The sequence below is a fragment of the Rhinatrema bivittatum genome, chromosome 6 (assembly GCF_901001135.1).
Source record: "Rhinatrema bivittatum chromosome 6, aRhiBiv1.1, whole genome shotgun sequence".
Classification (NCBI taxonomy): Eukaryota; Metazoa; Chordata; class Amphibia; order Gymnophiona; family Rhinatrematidae; genus Rhinatrema; species Rhinatrema bivittatum.
Genome location: NC_042620.1, coordinates 86,568,658 through 86,585,596, shown reverse-complemented (window position 1 = coordinate 86,585,596; position 16,939 = coordinate 86,568,658). Strand labels below are relative to the sequence as shown.

The 16,939-nt window shown below is 44.3% G+C and overlaps 1 protein-coding gene across 7 annotated transcripts in view; it reads right to left on the bottom strand.

Moving 5' to 3' along the window:
• PKP4 (plakophilin 4) overlaps positions 1 to 16,939 on the bottom strand; it is a 578,155-nt gene that overhangs the window by 102,830 nt on the left and 458,386 nt on the right. For all 7 annotated transcript variants that reach the window (XM_029605541.1, XM_029605538.1, XM_029605537.1 and 4 more), the window contains one exon: positions 9,932 to 10,115. In XM_029605541.1, coding sequence (XP_029461401.1) covers positions 9,932 to 10,115 — 184 coding nt within the window. The remainder of the gene's footprint in view (positions 1 to 9,931; positions 10,116 to 16,939) is intronic.

Sequence of the window (16,939 nt, the reverse complement as noted above, 5' to 3'; positions counted from 1 at the left end):
GCAGTTAGAAAAAACACGATCATTAAGATACGTATTTTTATTCCTGATTTTTAATTTACTCTTGGCAAACTGTTTCAAGTTTTTAAAATTCTTTCCATACTTAAGTACAACCACCATTATGATCCTATGGAAATTAAAATGTTACTACTGTATGTGGATCATCAAACATTTCAGCATCACTCTGAAGCAATTAAAGCAGGGGTCAGGAACCTATGGCTCGCGAGCCAGATGTGGCTCTTTTGATGGCTGCATCTGGCTCGCAGTCAAATCTTTAATAAAAAAGTAAAAATCTAACAAAACCCCCCACCCTCCTGACCCCGCCAAGACCTGCCAAAAGTCCCTGATGGTCCAGCGGGGGTTCAGGAGCGATCTCCTGGACTTTGGCTGTCGGCTGCCAGTAGTCAAAATGGCGCCAACGGCCCTTTGCCCTCACTATGTCACTGGGGTCGACCAATGGCGGCGGTAGCCCCTGTGACATAGTAAGGGCAAAGGGCCGTCGGCTGCCAGTAATCAAAATGGTGTCGACGGCCCTTTGCCCTTACTATGTGACGACCCTTTGCCCTTATAGTGCCGGCAAAGGGCCGTCGGCGCCATTTTGACTACTGGCAGCCGACAGCCCAAGTCCAGGAGATCGCTCCCGGACCGCTCCTGGACCCCCGCTGGACCACCAGGGACTTTTGGCAGGTCTTGGGGGGGGGTTGTAGTAAATTAATTTTGGAGGTATTGGGGGGCATCAGGAGGGTGGGGGGTTTGTTAGATTTTTACTTTTTTATTAAAGTTTTGTCTGCGAGCCCTGGACCCCCGCTGGACCACCAGGGACTGTTGGCAGGTCTTGGGGGGGTCAGGAGAGTAGGGGGTTGTAGTAAATTAATTTGGTAGGTCTTGTATGGCTCTCACGGAATTACATTTTAAAATATGTGGCGTTCATGGCTCTCTCAGCCAAAAAGGTTCCCGACCCCTGAATTAAAGGATTGATAGACATACAAATCTAAAAGGAAGACGGCATAAGAAAAGACATTTTTAGAACAGGAGGAATGTTCAGACTCAAAATGTCACACACTCCTTTTATTCCACCAAAACATAAAAATAGAAAATATCTTTTGACAAAAAGAGAATACCTAGGAATAGTATCAAAGCCCAAAAGATCACTGGACCTAAAGATTTGATGGTTAGCAAAGGGAAAACCTCAGCCAGCCAGCCAACAATAGTCACTTAATATGTATACCCTTGAAGAGAGGAAAGATGGGAGATAATAAACAGACCTTCAAATACCTGAAAGGAATTAATGATGCACAAAAATCTAATCTTTTCTGATAGATAGAAAGCCGAAAAAATAATAGGTCATGATAAACTCCAAAGGTTAAGACTCAGAAACTATGTCAGGAAATATTTCTTCATACAAAGGGTGATGTATGCATGGAATGCCCACCTGAAAATGGTGGTGAAGACGAGAATGATAATGGAATTAAAAAGGGCATCCCTGCTGGCTTGAGAATGGAAATGAAGTAATGGGGTAACTTCAATTACACCTATAGTTTACATTTAGGCTCAGGGGTGTCCTGCACAGAGCAGCAGTTTCTGCTACCTTAAAAACGTAAACAAATTAAAAAAAATAAATTTCTGGGCAGATTGGATAGACCATTTTGGTCTTTATCTGCTGTTGTTCACTATGTTGGACTATGGGCAAAAAAACCGCCATCATAGGTATAAACCCCCCTCTAAAATATCCTTGTGCCATTTTTCTGTGAAAAATTTTATGAAGCAAAAAGAAGAGAAAACTATTTATTCCCAATATCAAAAAGTACTTATCTTGCTCAACTGTAGTTCAACCTTCCAGTATCAAGCTTCAGAATAAGATATTTAAAAATGCTGTCTTATGACCCAGTCACCAATGTGACCAATATCTCAATCAGCAGGCAAACTTCAGAGATAACCAATCCGTCAGCGGTTTTACAAATATACAGGCTGATTCAGTACAGTGCGCTCCAAGCGCACTGTTAACCCATGTTTGGCCGCGCGATTTCGATGCGCTAGCTTTACCCCTTATTCAGTAAGGAGTAATAGCGCGTCGAAAACCCGTATCCAACTGTTACACTTCGGGTGTTTTAGTGTGGCCATGGGCCTCAGCCCGACCCCAGACAGATCCAGGACCGGACCGAGGGTTGAAGGCATGTTCCACCATGGCTGATGGTCTTACCATCTGCCAGGCCTGCAAGCTCCCATGGCCAACAACAGATGATGTTGGAATGTGAATGGTCCTCCGACCATTCCGAGCCCTTTCGGACCTGCCGCTTGGATCGGCATGGAGCAGCAAGCCTAGCCTGAGGTCGAGGGCAGACGGGCCTTGACAGCAGGATCGATGCAACGGCATCGCGGACGAAGACATGACAGCAGGATCGATGCAACGGCATCGCGGACGACATCAGGAACAAGACATGATACCAAGTGTGATGCAACGGCATCCAGGACGAGACGAGGAACTGACGACATCCAGACGAGATGAGAAGCTGGGCAGAAGGACATTGGCACTGTCTCTCAGGGCGCCCTACTCAGCCCACCCACGGGACTGAGTCGCGGACCACCCTGTCCCACTGCGCGCTCTACACAGCCCGAGGAGGCTGGTCACGGACCACGCTGGGAGCGGGACAAGCGCAGGGAAGGATCCAGTCGAAGCAGAACTCCAACGACGGAGCCGATGTCGTCCGAAGCTCCACCAACGGCTGGCAGGACATGACAGCTCAGGAGCACAGGACACCAGTCCACCTGTAGGCTAGTCCACGCTCGGGCAAGCCATCATCCAAGGGATCCCCGGCCTAACAGGTACCAGAAGGCTCAAGATTGCTGAAGACGAAGACACAGGAGGATCAAAGCGAGACACCAGGTCACCTGGACTGGGACCTCAGGCAACGAAGACATAACTTGACATGGCGTGACGACAGGAACTCCATGGAGAAGACAAAGCATACCTAACGGAGCTCTGGCAGGCAGGAGCTTCCAGAGTGAAGCAACTCCAATGCAAGGCGAAGACTGACTGACGGAGCAGCCCTTTTATAGGGCTGGTACAGGAAGTCCCATTAAAGGTGGGGTCAGCACACTTCCTGTGTCTGGCCCTTTAAATGTAGCAGAGAGGCGCGTGCCAGCGCCTAAGGAAGCAGCAGAAGCTTGTGCAGGACCTGGGACAGCGGCCTGCACTGACGGACAGCATCAGAAGGCAGGGCTGGGCCTGGAGAGCAGGCCCTGATGACGGCAGCGGCTCCAGCCGCTGCAGGAGGCCCCGGGGGCGCCTCCAGCTGCCACTCGAGCCTGGGGATGCGGCCTTCGCGCCGCGAAGACCACAATGTCGTTGGGGGCGGCAATGGCCGCGATGAAGGCAGGCAAGGGCCGCGGCTCCTGCCGCATGAAGAGGAGCAGCACAGGCGGCCTCCGGGCCGCAGGAAGAACACAGTCTGCGGCTCCGGCCGCGTGGGCAGGCCCGACGGCAGCGTCCGGCCGTGTCAGGTGAAGAGAAGCAGCAAGGAGTGAGTGAGCCTGCTCGTGGGGGGGACCCAAGGCAGTGGATTCATAACACCAACCAAGCCCTATTAGTTATTCCCGCGCGATTTAGTAAGTAAAATGTGCAGCCAAGCCGCACATTTTACTTTCAGAAATTAGCGCCTACCCAAAGGTAGGCGTTAATTTCTGCCGGCACCGGGGAAGTGCACAGAACAGCTTTTCTGTACACCCTCCAATTTAATATCATGGCGATATTAAGTTGGAGGTCCCAAAAGTTAAAAATAATTAAAAATTAAAAAAAAAATAAATTTAAAATCGGCCCGCGGCTTGAAAACTGGATGCTCAATTTTGCCGGCGTCCGGTTTCTGAACCTGTGGCTGTCAGCGGGTTTGAGAAACGACGCCGGCAAAATTGAGAGAGTCGGCTGTCAGCCGCTCCTGTCAAAAAAGAGGCGCTAGGGACGCGCTAGTGTCCCTAGCGCCTCTTTTTACCGCGGGCCATAATTTGAATATTTTTTTTTACTGAATCGCGTGCACAAGTCGCCTGTGCGCACGCCGGGAGAGCGGGCGAGCACCCGCTCTCCCGCGACTTTTACTGTATCGGCCTGATAGTAGGGCTTTGTACACAAGCAGCCTGGTATCATCAAACTGGTGACTCAGACCCAAGCAGTAAATTCAGCCAATCAGCTGTATAAACAAAACAGCTGGTTAACACACCTGGTTCTCCGATCATCTCTTCAAATAACTAATTGTTGGAACCATACTCCCAATATGTGGATATATTTTAATGTCCTTTTGTTTTTTCAGATTCCATAATTCATATGACTCCTCCCATTTTTGGAAATTTTCAAGTGTCCCCGAAGATTTATCAGAGATCATTCTTGTGACCTTGGATGTCACTTCACTATAGTTTGATCTCACAGGATCATGCTCTCGAGATCTTGTGAAACGTGCTAGATTCACATCCTCTACAATATATGGTCCCTATGGAATGTATTGTGCAACTGGTGGCTTTTGTGTTGAAAGAATGTTTTTTCTTTTTAAGGGTTTTTTTTTTTTTTTTAACAGATTTCTGGGACAGCTGTAGGAGCTATATTTGCCCCTTCTCTTGCGAATCTATATATGGTAGATTTTGAGCTCACTTGGCTGTCTGATTCCCCCTTCGTTCAGCCTATAGCTCTTTGGAAGCATTATGTTGATATATTTATGTTGCAGAGAGGGGAGGAAACTATTTTTGCCATCTTTTTTCCTTGGTTAAACAACTGTGAACTGAATTTACAGCTCCTGATGCGTTCAGATTTTGGATAACTTCGTCTTTCAGCCATTATTGTCTCTAACACACCTGATGGTTTCTTCATTTTTGTCTATAAAAAACCTATTGAACATAACTCTTGGCTTCATTTCTCTAATAACATAAGAAGTTGCCATGCTGGGTCAGAGCGAAGGTCCGTCAAGCCCAGCATCTTGTTTCCAACAGGGGCTAATCCAGAATACAAGTACCTGGCAAATAACCAAAACATTTTTATCTGCCTCAGTTGAGAAAGATTCTCTCTTTTTAACAGTTTTTGAGAGGCCCAAGGATTTGTTTTTCAGTGAGAGTTTTAACAATGAATCTTGTTCATTTTCAGAAAGATTCTTACATCGTGATTATCAGTTTTTAGTTATTTGGGTGGCAGATAAGCATGTTATTTTCTGACAGAAGTGCACTTTTATAGCCTAAATCAGACAGCTATTCTTCTATTTCTGAGAATTTGGTTTGTGTTCTTTGATATTCCAATCTGTCCTCTCAGATCATAAGGATTATTAGGAAACATTGGCATGCTTTGGCTCTTCGTGATTGCTTTGATAATGGCTCCTTTTTTTTTTTTTTCCCCCCTAATCATAATGTAGCATCTGTTTCTGTCTGCTTTGCTTCCATCAGTGGGAATGATGACAGATGAGGAAGCACCGGGTCTTTTTCTTATGACCATTGCAGTTTTTGTTTCATGATGGTATAGCTTTCGGGTTTGTTTGTTTTTAAGCAATGTTTTTGTCACTGATGAGTTTTGCCAAATATAGGTTCTAAGACCATTTGTGTTATGCAATCAATATATTTCAATAAATGTAAATGTTATTGTTCTTCCACCTTTGTAGTTTATTTAATTGGGTGTACCTTTCAGCTTCTGTACGTGAGAAAAACTACCAGACTGCTCTGAACACGTGTAAGGCTCAGTTCCCAGCTTGTGGGTGAATTTTCAAAGAGTTACGTGTGTAAAAATTAGTGTGTGTGTGTATATAAGTAGCATTTACTCACACACAAGCTATTTTATAATCATAAAACATACACATTTTTGCTTTTGCGTGCACATATATGTGTGTAAAAAAGAGGTGGCCTAGAGGCATTCTGGGGTGGAAACAACATTTAAGCACAATGAGTTGCAGCTTGGAGAAAAAGATATATTTGCAATGGAGAAGGTACAGAGAAGGGCAACCAAAATGATAAAGGGGATGGAACAGCTCCCCTATGAGGAAAGGCTGAAGAGGTTAGGGCTGTTCAGCTTGGAGAAGAGACGGCTGAGGGGGGATATGATAGAGGTCTATAAGACCATGATAGGTCTTGAACGAGTAGATGTGACTCGGTTATTTACACTTTCGAATAATAGAAGGACTAGGGGGCATTCCATGAAGTTAGAAAGTAGCACATTTAAGACTAATCAGAGAAAATTCTTTTTCACTCAACGCACAATAAAGCTCTGGAATTTGTTGCCAGAGGATGAGGTTAGTGCAGTTAGTGTAGCTGGGTTCAAAAAAGGTTTGGGTAAGTTCTTAGAGGAGAAGTCCATTAACTGATGTTAATCAAGTTGACTTAGGGAATGGCCTCTGCTAATACTGGCATCAGTAACATAGGATCTTCTTGGTTTTTGTGTACTTGCAAGGTCTTGTGGCCTGGTTTGGCCTCTGTTAGAAACAGGATGCTGGGCTTGATGGACCCTTTGTCTGACCCAGCATGGCAATTTCTTATGTTCTTATTTTAAAACACTCATAGGTGCAGATTTGTCAACTTACTTGTGTAATTTTACAACCGCTAATTATCTTGCATAAGTAACAGCAAACACAATTATTGTGTACTATTGGTTGGGTAAGAAGTATGAGTGAACTGTGGGGAATTTAGGATGAAGAACCGGGAGGGTCTTGATGGCCTGGAGGAGGACTGAGGGGAACTGGTGGAGTAAAGCAGAGTTGCTTACCTGTAACAGGTGTTCTTAGAGGACAGAGGGATGTTAGTCCTCACAAATAGGTTACATCAGATGGAGCCCGATGTGGGAAACCTTGACTAGGCACACTGAGCATGCTCAGCATGCCCTATACCTCGTGTCCAGGCGGGGTCCCTCTTCAGTCTCGTAACACAGAATTACAATAAAAATAAAAAATAGGAGAAACCCAACTCCGTAGGGTGGTGGGCAGGTTTCATGAGTAGCAGCTTCCTGCTGTCCTCGGAGAACTCCTGTTACAGGTAAGCAACTCTGCTTTCTCAGAGGACAAGCAGGATGGTAGTCCTCACACACAGGTGAATCCCTAGCTACAGGCTGCTCCCCAACACAAGAGAGGATTAACAGACACCTAACCAGGTGACAACAGGCACTACACTGGTGCTGTTGGCAACAGAGGGGGAGACAACCTGAACCTTAACAACGCGCCCTAGGTTGGGATAGTTGGGTTCTACACCTCAAAACAGGTTCTGAAGGACAGACTGTCCGAACCTACTGTTACATCAGCAATCCCTATCCAGACAGTAATGTGATGTGAATGTGTGGAGAGAACCCAAAATCGCAGCCTTGCAGAGCTCCTTCCATGCCTTGACATGACCCGCAAGATGCAGCCCCACCTGGGCATAACAGAAGCAGATGCAGTCTGCTAGACAATTGGATAGAGATGTGAATTTGTTTATCACGAATTAGGCAATTTCGACAAAATTACCTAATTCGTAGTGGTTCGGGGGACCTGAACCACGAAACGAATTTTCCCCGAACTTCGGGGAAAATTCGTTTTTTGGGTTAGTGCGGGGGGGGGGCACATTTATTTAAAAAAAACAAAACCCACCCCACTCCAACTCTTCACATTTACTGTATTACAACCTCCCCACCATCCCGATCCTTCCCCTAGACTTACTAAAAGCCCTGGTGGTCCAGTGGGGTCCCGCGAGCGATCTCTCCCTCCGTGCCGTCGGGGGGGAGGGGCACATTTATTTCTTCGACCTGAAGAGGTTGTCCATCTTGTCGAGTCGTAGTCGACATCCCTTTGGGATTATCTGAGCGCATAAGTGGCAACCTCTAACGTCATGTGATACCTTAGGCAGAGGATGCAAGCCTCATGAGGATCAGTGATAGACATGGTCCTCGGGCACTGGGTGCATCGGTGGAAGCTGGACATGGCCAGGATGGGGCAAAACAATTGGGAAAATACGGAACGATGGCGCCAGGCGTCAATGGAAGACTGGCACTGACACACCGCACCACAGGGGGAACTGACCTCGAAAGGAAACTTACCCGAACGCCAAAAACCCTGACTGATAGCATTACGGGTAGGCATCGAGAGGGACCCTTTGAAGAGAGACAGTGAAAAACCACAAAAAAGATTTTCAGGAGGCAAAAAGCCAAACATTTTAGAGCTCAATCAAACCGAAATGCTGACAGCTCCGTGGAAAAAAAGAGACTGAAGAGGCCCCACGTGGACGTGTGTAGGGCATGCAGGCCATGCTCAGTGTGCCTAGACAAAGTTTCTAGAAACTTTGACATAAGTTTTCCACATCGGGCTCCATCTGATGATGTCACCCATGCATTAGGACTACCATCCTGCTTGTCCTTGGAGAATTGGTAAAACTATTAATTTCAGTTATGTGTGAATGTTTTAAAATATACCGATTTACACATCAATCCTGCCTTATTTTTGTACATAAAACATATGCTTGTATGTTTTTAAAATAAGTAGGAAAAGTATGCGCTTTCAATGCAATGAATGTATGCATGCGTAAGTATATATATTCAGCTTTGTTATGGGTAAAGATACATGTATTATATAGTACACATCGGTTATAAAATACTATCTTAAATCTGCACATTGGCATATATGTGCGCATGTGCCGTGACTCCTCATTTGAAAGTTATCCTCAGACTGTAAGCCTTCAGGAGATAGGGAAATACATACACTACCTGAATATAATTCAATTTGAAGTGTCAAGAAAGGTGGAATGTAAATAAAACGCATACAAATAAAGAGCTTCATTAAAAATGTTAGACTCATTGCCTGCAGTTTTCTCACAGCTTTGAAAATCTGTGATATTCAGTGATATTCAAGTACATTCACGTGGTGGCAATCATGTGGTGGATTTCAAACAGTGGATCTTTCATCTATGGTCTGTGTGTCCTGAAGGTTTAAATTCCCCTTTTGAATGGCAATATCTGTTATCTTAAAAGTATTCTTTGTACATTTACAATAAATTTCTAGAAATCTTCTCTGGTAACTGATGATGTTTTAGTTTAGTTTAGTTTACTGTTGTTTATATACCGATGTATCAGACAAACCATCACACCGGTTTACAGGATTATAATATTATAAGAAATACAATAATTCATTTTCCATTTGATTGTTGCTAATTGGCTACATTCATTCACAGATTTTTTTTTTAAAATACATTTTCCATCATGACTCATGATGCTTTTCATTTGCCACTGGCTGAATTTACTGATTGTCAAAGTCACTATTTGGGTGATATCAGGTTACTTGTGTATGAAGCTGCTATATTTGCAAAAATGTTGACAGACTGCGGTGGTCTCTGAAGTTTGCTACTGATTAAGCATGTTTTTTTCTTATTTTTCTCTGATGCAGTGCTTCAAGAAAATGTGTTCACATCAGTGACTGGGTCTTAAGATATTAAAAAATGCAGTCCTATTCTGACACATGATACTGTAAGGTTAGACTACAAGTGGGCAAGGCAAATAATTTGTGATATTAGGACTTAGGTTAATGACATTTTCTCTTTCTTTTTGCTTCACAAGTTTTTCCACATAAAAATCGCACAAGATGATTTATTTATTTTTAACTTGTGATGGCTTTTTTTTTTTAGTGTAATCCAACATTTTCTAAGTGACTTGTTGGAGGGCTATCTGAGGTTCTTCCATTTTGCTAATCATAAAACCTTTTGGTCCAGTGACCTTTAGGGCTTTGATACATTTGTCAATTTGCTGGGGGAACTTTTTGTTTCGGGATTTAACTAGGAATAAGACCAACAGAAGGGAAAAAAAAGACTGCTTCGGGTAAAGAGGATAATTTGAGGACTGAATATAGCATAGTATCTTCAAATACTTTCTGGAAAAAGGTGATAAATAATACAATTTAAATTGAACTTCACTACAAACAGCAGTATTATCCAACTTGGTTTCTTTCAAACCAGCCAATTTCACCTCATGCAACCAGTGGTGTTCCGTAAAACCAGAGAAGACTGGAATTTCACTTTATTGTCATCATCACAGGAAAAATTGTTCCATCCAGAATGGGGTATTATCACAGTGTTTGTCAATGTTGATAAAGCATCTCTAATGATTGTCATCTTTACTACGTCACATGAAGACAAGTTCCAAAGTACACCTGCAACGAAAATTAAATTGAAAGTTTAACAATACTTTGGTTAAAGACTCTACAGCTTCCATTCAACATTTATCACTAACATCAAATCATAATGAAGAAACATATATAAACCTTAAGCAGCCAAATCAAAGTATTAAGATGTAGACTAGAATATTTATCTTCATCTTTGAATTATCATAATAAAGGGCTGGTCTGGTGGCTCTGTGAGAGTGCTGTGCAGTGCCATGTAGAGGACATGGGTTCAATTCCTGGGTCAAATCTTCTGATCTACACTCTGGTTGGGGCTAGGGATTCTGCAGAGACAACACTTGTTGCTCTTGAGGGAGAGAGAATCCCATCATCTCTCAACAGCAACACCTAGGGGCCATATTTAGGTGCATAACTGCAGGGAAGAGCCTTTGGTGTATGGACCTCAGCTGAGGATTTTCATCCCAATGACTGAGATAAATTGGGAGATATAAAAATGGGTGCAACCCCTCTCCACACCTGGGTATTTGCAAACAAAGGCTCATGGTAATAAAGTCCAACAAAGGCCAGATCCAACTGAGCTGTAAGGAGCAGGAGGAATCTACTAGGCCAAAGGGAAAAAAAAAATCTAAATATCTACTGTCCTTATGCTTTCATATAACAGAAAATAAATTTATTTATTTATTTATTTATTTATTTATTCAATCTTATATACCGGCTTTCAAGTTCATTTCAAGGCGGTTTACATTGATTGAAGTTGCAGTAGCAACCTTCAAACACATATATACTAAAAACAAAACATGGTACATGACTAAAATACATTAAAACCAAAAGCTAGCTGACTAAAAATATATTAAACTAAACCCTTTCAAATCCCAACAATTCTGCCACATCTTCCCAGGTACCCCCCTTCCCTCCACCCATCCATCTACCCTCCTCCCCTCCACCCACCCATCTCCCCTCCTTCCCTCTTAGACTCTCTTCTCCCTCCTCTCCTAGTGTCTCTGTACTACTATGGAAAACGGGGTCAACTATTCAGGCTAAAAGCCTGTTCGAATAGCCAGGTTTTTATCTGCTTCCTAAAGCTGTTAATGTCCTCCTCTGTCCGAATCTCAGCGGGTAAGGAATTCCACATTTTTGGCCCTGCTAAAGATAAGGACCTCTCTCTCACTGAACTAAGGTGAGCCAGCTTGGGCGATGGAATGGTCAACAAGGCCTGCCCAAGGGACCTCAAATTTCGTGATGGGACATGGATACGTAAGGAGGCATTCAGCCATTCCGAATTTGTGCCATATATTGCTTTATGTATTAAAGTTAGGCACTTGTATTGTATACGGAACTGAACCGGCAAAATTAACTTCAAATAACCTATTCTAACTGTATATTTAGAGGTAATTTTGTAACAACGCACACATTTCAGGCTGTTACATGCATAAATTACACCAATTCTGAAAACTAACTTGCATGCACAAGTTCACTTTTATAATTATCCCATGCAAAAATCCTCACAGAAGTTACATTTGCTAAATTGAAAAAGTATGCATATAACTCCAAATTCAGCACAGACTCTACCCCTCTCCAATACACATGTAAAATTCCATGCATATTGGTGTACACAGATACTAGGACTTATTATTTGTCCCTCAATCTTCTGTGACTTCTGTAGCAGGGACATCAGGGATCCCATACTGTGTTCAAACGAACCCAGTCTGCTTTAGAATATAAGTGGCTGCAGCTTTATTAACCAGAACAATTAAAGGCAACAGAGGCTGAGCCTCACCTTTCTAACACCTCTTCCTCCACCCGCTCTGAACCAGGAGCTTTTTCCAGGGCCATTTGAAGAAACGCACCCTGCCCAGCTGCACTTTCCAAGGCCTGCCATGAATCGCAAGGCTTTGCCCCTTAGTTACCCGAGCCTGCAACTATCCAGGCTCACTGCTCTGATAGCCACCCAGCGTGTACAAGTGACCAGGACCAGCTGCCCCATTTTTCCCCGAGGCTCAGACACCCACAACAATTAAATGATACAACTTTTGAGTAACCGTGATGAAACTGTACTACCTCTACCACTGAATGTCTAATACTGGCCTGAATTAAAAGTCAAATGTGGCAGGAAGGAGGGGGACGCATGATCTGGCAGGGATACGGAGATCCAAAGGGGAGAGGGGGAAGGACTCTGCTCCCCTATATTCTTGGCCAACTCCCTCCTCCTTCCCTCCCCCCCCCCCCCACCGGCTGGCTGTCATGTGATGTCACCATGTGGCATGCTGAGAAGGCACCAAGAAGAAGCCGTGCCAGCCACGTGACATGGATGCAATGCTCAGGGGGATGGGCTACCACAGACCTGCAGTGTTCCCCTGGCACACTCATTCCTTGCTGCAGAATAGAAGACTTTGGCGGCCTGACAGGCCAGGTGAATTGCTCAGCTGTCATAAAAAGGGGAGAGAGAGGAGTTAACACCAAAGGCAGAGGAGCCGGGGGGGCCTGTTATGGGCGGTGCCCAGTGGAAACCAATATAGAATTACCTGTATGCTGCCTTTTTCCAGCAGGGAGGGGAAGGTTTGTACCATTATCAAATATCATTAGACTGCCCTATCTTCACATCCTATTTTTTCAGAATTTCTCCAGTCTGTTTTCCATCATATAGAAATCTTAGAGGATTACACTCGTTGAACCAGTGATTGCAGGGCATTATCCCTGTGGACAGTGTGGTGCTTGCCCAACTTTCTCACTCGTTCACCGACTTCACACAACCAGGAAATGGAAAAATGTACAAACTTTTGTGCACTATTTTTTTTTTTTTTTTTTACAGGGAGTGTTTTCGTGATTTTCTGCCCTTGCTCCTTACTGTATGTTGGCAAAACAATGTGAATGCTTAAAACTAGACTTTTTTTTTTTTTTTTTTTAATACTGCTTGTGCCTCTCAAAGAGTAATAGCCCCTTGGACCCACAATGGATCAATAAGGGTGATAACATCTCAGATTTCAATTTTTTGTTTGCTGTAGCTGTGGGGGTAACTTTTCAGAAGTTTTGGTGCAATGCGAACGCTGCTGGATTTATGAATTAGGATCACTGTCTTCCTGTACTCGAAATTGGGAGATGGAATGGCTCTTTTTTTAAATTTCTGGACGATTCTTTCTGCTCTATTGTTTATTTAACTATACTGTTCTTAGCCCAGCAGTAGTGTTTGAGTTTAAATCCCCTGCTATTTTTTGATCGGTTATTTTTCTTTTGATTAGCTGAGGTCACATGACCTCATTCACAGTATTATATTTCCCTATTCTGCTCTTCTTGGACAATCAAGGTTACATGATTATTCATGAAGATCTGTTTTTCATGGTTTCGCTCTTTGATCGGCTCACTCTGTTTGATGGCTTTGAGGGTAGACTGCCGACTGGCTGCCTCCGTTTTTGGTGCAATTTCCAACTTTCAGCTGTAAGAACCTTTAGATTTTGGCATGCTTCTTGATGAAGTCACTTCATTTCATGTAAGGTTTGTGAATTATAACGGTATGTTTCTTTGAACTGTTTGATATTTGATTGAATTACTGTCTGTTGGCAGTTGTGTTTTGATGTGGACTATCTTTTGAATATTTTTAATATATTTGTTTTATATTTTAAAAGGGACCTTTGTGGATCATGTTGTCCTCTCAATGCAACCTCAGGCAAAACACAGACTGTGTCGGGGAACTTAGAGGTCGATTTTCAAAGAAGCGCACATGTCCATGTGCACATGGTTCCCGGTGTGCGCACATGGACGCGCCAATTTTATAACAGGCAAACACCGGCACGGGCATGCTATAAAATTGGATGGCTGTGCATACATGCACGATGGACTTTAAAATCCGTGCACACATGTGTGGGCGGCGCATGCTGGTGGGTTGAATTTTCCATTGATACGCACAGCGATTCAATCGGGCCTCCCCCAGTTCCCTCCCAGTCTGCTCCAATTAAGGAGCGGACTGGGAGGGAACTTGCCTACCCTCTGCCTAATCTTCCCTCCCTCTCTCCTCTCCACCTTGATCCCTAAATGTAGCCTAACTAACCCTTTTTTTTTTTGTTGTTTTGTAACTTACCTGCTCTGATGAGCAGAAGTAAGTTACGCATTCCAGCCGGCTGCTGGTGAGCGCTTCCACGGGACACCGTACAATGGCGCTGTCCTGGCCCGCCCCCTTGGCAAGGCCCGGCACTTGTGTACATAGCGGGGTTTCCATGCAAGGCCCAGCCACGTGCATAAACCCTTTTTATGCGCGCGGGCCTTTGAAAATCCACCATTTCAGTCTTCTCTGAAACTTCCATTAAAGGTTTTTTGAATAAGCAACTGTTATGAACTTTATAAGGACAGATCTAGAAATTGTTGCCACACACACTTGATTGCTTGCCGCAATCTTCAAAAGGACCAATTTCTGTGGTTAAAGCACTGTTTTACCCACAGATGTCCCTTTGAAAATGTAGTTATATGCTGAGTGACTGGTAAAGAAATAAAGAGTTAAAAAAATTGCTGCATGGGGTCCACAGTGAATGAGAATTATGTCAATACTAGTTGTGAAAGACCATTTGCATAATCCTTTACATAGAAATGAATCTATTCAGCAAGATTTCCATTTCTTTGCTACACTGCACTAACTGGGCAAAATAGTTTATTAATCATTCTGGAGTCCACATGCTTTGTGCTACCTTTACTGCATAGCTGTCTCCCCGATTTTATTTACATATTGCTTGCCTATTTGATAATTCAAGTCCTCCTACTGAGATGCTGGATGGGGTTACCAGGGCACTTTGTTAAATTACTTTATGAAACAAGTGAATAGAAGACAGATGTTATATTACTGTTCTTCCAGTCAAAACATGGGCATTTCTTTACATTTGTAAACCAGTAGTCATACAAATTAGGTGGATTAAATTGAGGAGGGTATTTTATCCAAATTTCTCTTTATTCAGGGAATCATAACAGTACAACATATACAAAGACGAATCACATATCTGCACGGAGTAACAAACTTTACAAGCAGACACAGCTCAGTGCCCTTTCAATTATCTCCCTTTATATCTCCACCCACCTCAGCCCTTCTCTATAATCCCAGTCATACGTGAAGGGAGTTAGGTATCTACTTTATAAAGTGAAAACATCAACACAAATAACTGGATCAATATTAGGGATTTAAAATATTTCTACATATTTTTATAAATATTTATGTAATAATTATTTCTGTTCTTCAATTAGATAGTGGATAACTGTATTCCCTTTATACAAGATTTTGGTGAAGGTCTCAGTTTTAAGATTTGTGACAAGTTTCTGGATATTCCTTCCCATAAATACATAGGCATAAAAAACACAGGTAGATTTTATCTTTCAACATCTTTATTAAACAATAAAAAGAGTATAAAACAAGACAATTTCAATAGAGTGTAATACAATTGCCAGATTTGCATAATCATGGAAACATGAAAATCTTTTTTCTATCTTTTATAATTCTATCCCTCAATCTCCCCATCCTTCTCATCTCATCCCCTCTCTACAGGTAGCTTTTAAAAGTGTCGCTCATACGAAAACGGCCCCATACACATGTATGTGGGCTGCAAGCGAGTAACACAAATTTTAAGAAGCCGGGAAGTGTATGTGTGTCAAGAATATGTTACGACGAGTGCGGGCATGCCCCCTACCTGCGCGGCCAGTCGGGCCGCTGACATGCTTCTCTGCTCAGCTGCTCTTCAGCGCGGTGCTCCGCAGTCCGGAGGCTGCGGCAGGGCTGAGTCAGCGCCGGGAGCCTTCCCATGTGGCTGGGTCCGCCGCAGCCGCTCCTGCTTCTTCCCGGGGTCCTCGGACGGCAAGGGAGCCTTCCTTGCCGCTGCCGGGGTCTTCAGCCAGCAGGGAAGCCGTCCCTGCCGGTGCCTGCAGCCTTCCTGCTCTTACTTCTTTCTTTGCGGCTAGAGCCGCTTCTGCAGCCTACTTTGCTCCATCCTGGTCCCTCCACGTGGCTAGGACGCCACACCATCGTGCTGCTCCTCTCCAGCTCTCCTTAGGCGCAGGCATGCGCCTCTCCTCTGTATTTAAAGGGCCAGCCAGGTGTGGCCCCCTGTGAGCTCCTCCCCGGGCATAGTCCTCTTCAGCCCTACAAAAGGGCCCAGCATTCAGTCCAGCTGGGCCTTTGCAAGGAGTTAGACACTCCTGGGATCTTCATGTCCTTCGCTCCAGGAGTCTCGCTGTTCCATCGCTTCTTCAAGGTCCTGCGTTTCCTGTTCTTTGTGGGAGCTCCTTGTCTCGTCTGATATCCTTGATCCAGACCAGATGTCCGTCTTCCGTTCTTGATGTCCATGATCCAGTCCAGATGTCAGTCTTCCAGTTCCTGATGTCTGTGATCCAGTCCACTTGTCCTGAACCCCTGGTTCCTTGTTGCCACCTTTCCTGGCGTACCTTGTCGTAGTCTGCGACCAGCCCCGTGGGTGGACTGTGTAGGGCGCCTCAGGGTCCAAGGCCATCTTCTCCGCAGGGCAAGCCTCCAGAAGACTTCTGCTTAAATCCTAAGTCTTGAACCCCGAGTTGTCTGAGAATCCTGTATCTTGTATCCTGAGCTTGAATCCTGTCCCAGACTTCGGGGCCCCTTGCATTTGCACTCGTCCATGTCTAAGACTCTGTTTGAACCTGGTCCGTCCCAGCATGGTCCGCGACCAGCCACTGGTGGCTCTGTAGGGCACGCCCCGGTGCAAGCCTCCACAGTTTCTGCAACATGCTCTTCTCAGTTATCCCACTATCTCGTCTAGAGTACGTCGGTTCCAGCGTGGTCCGTGAACAGCCCCGCGGGTGGGCTGTGTAGGGCGCGTTGCGTCGCAGTCTCAATCCAGCTCTTTATCCTGACT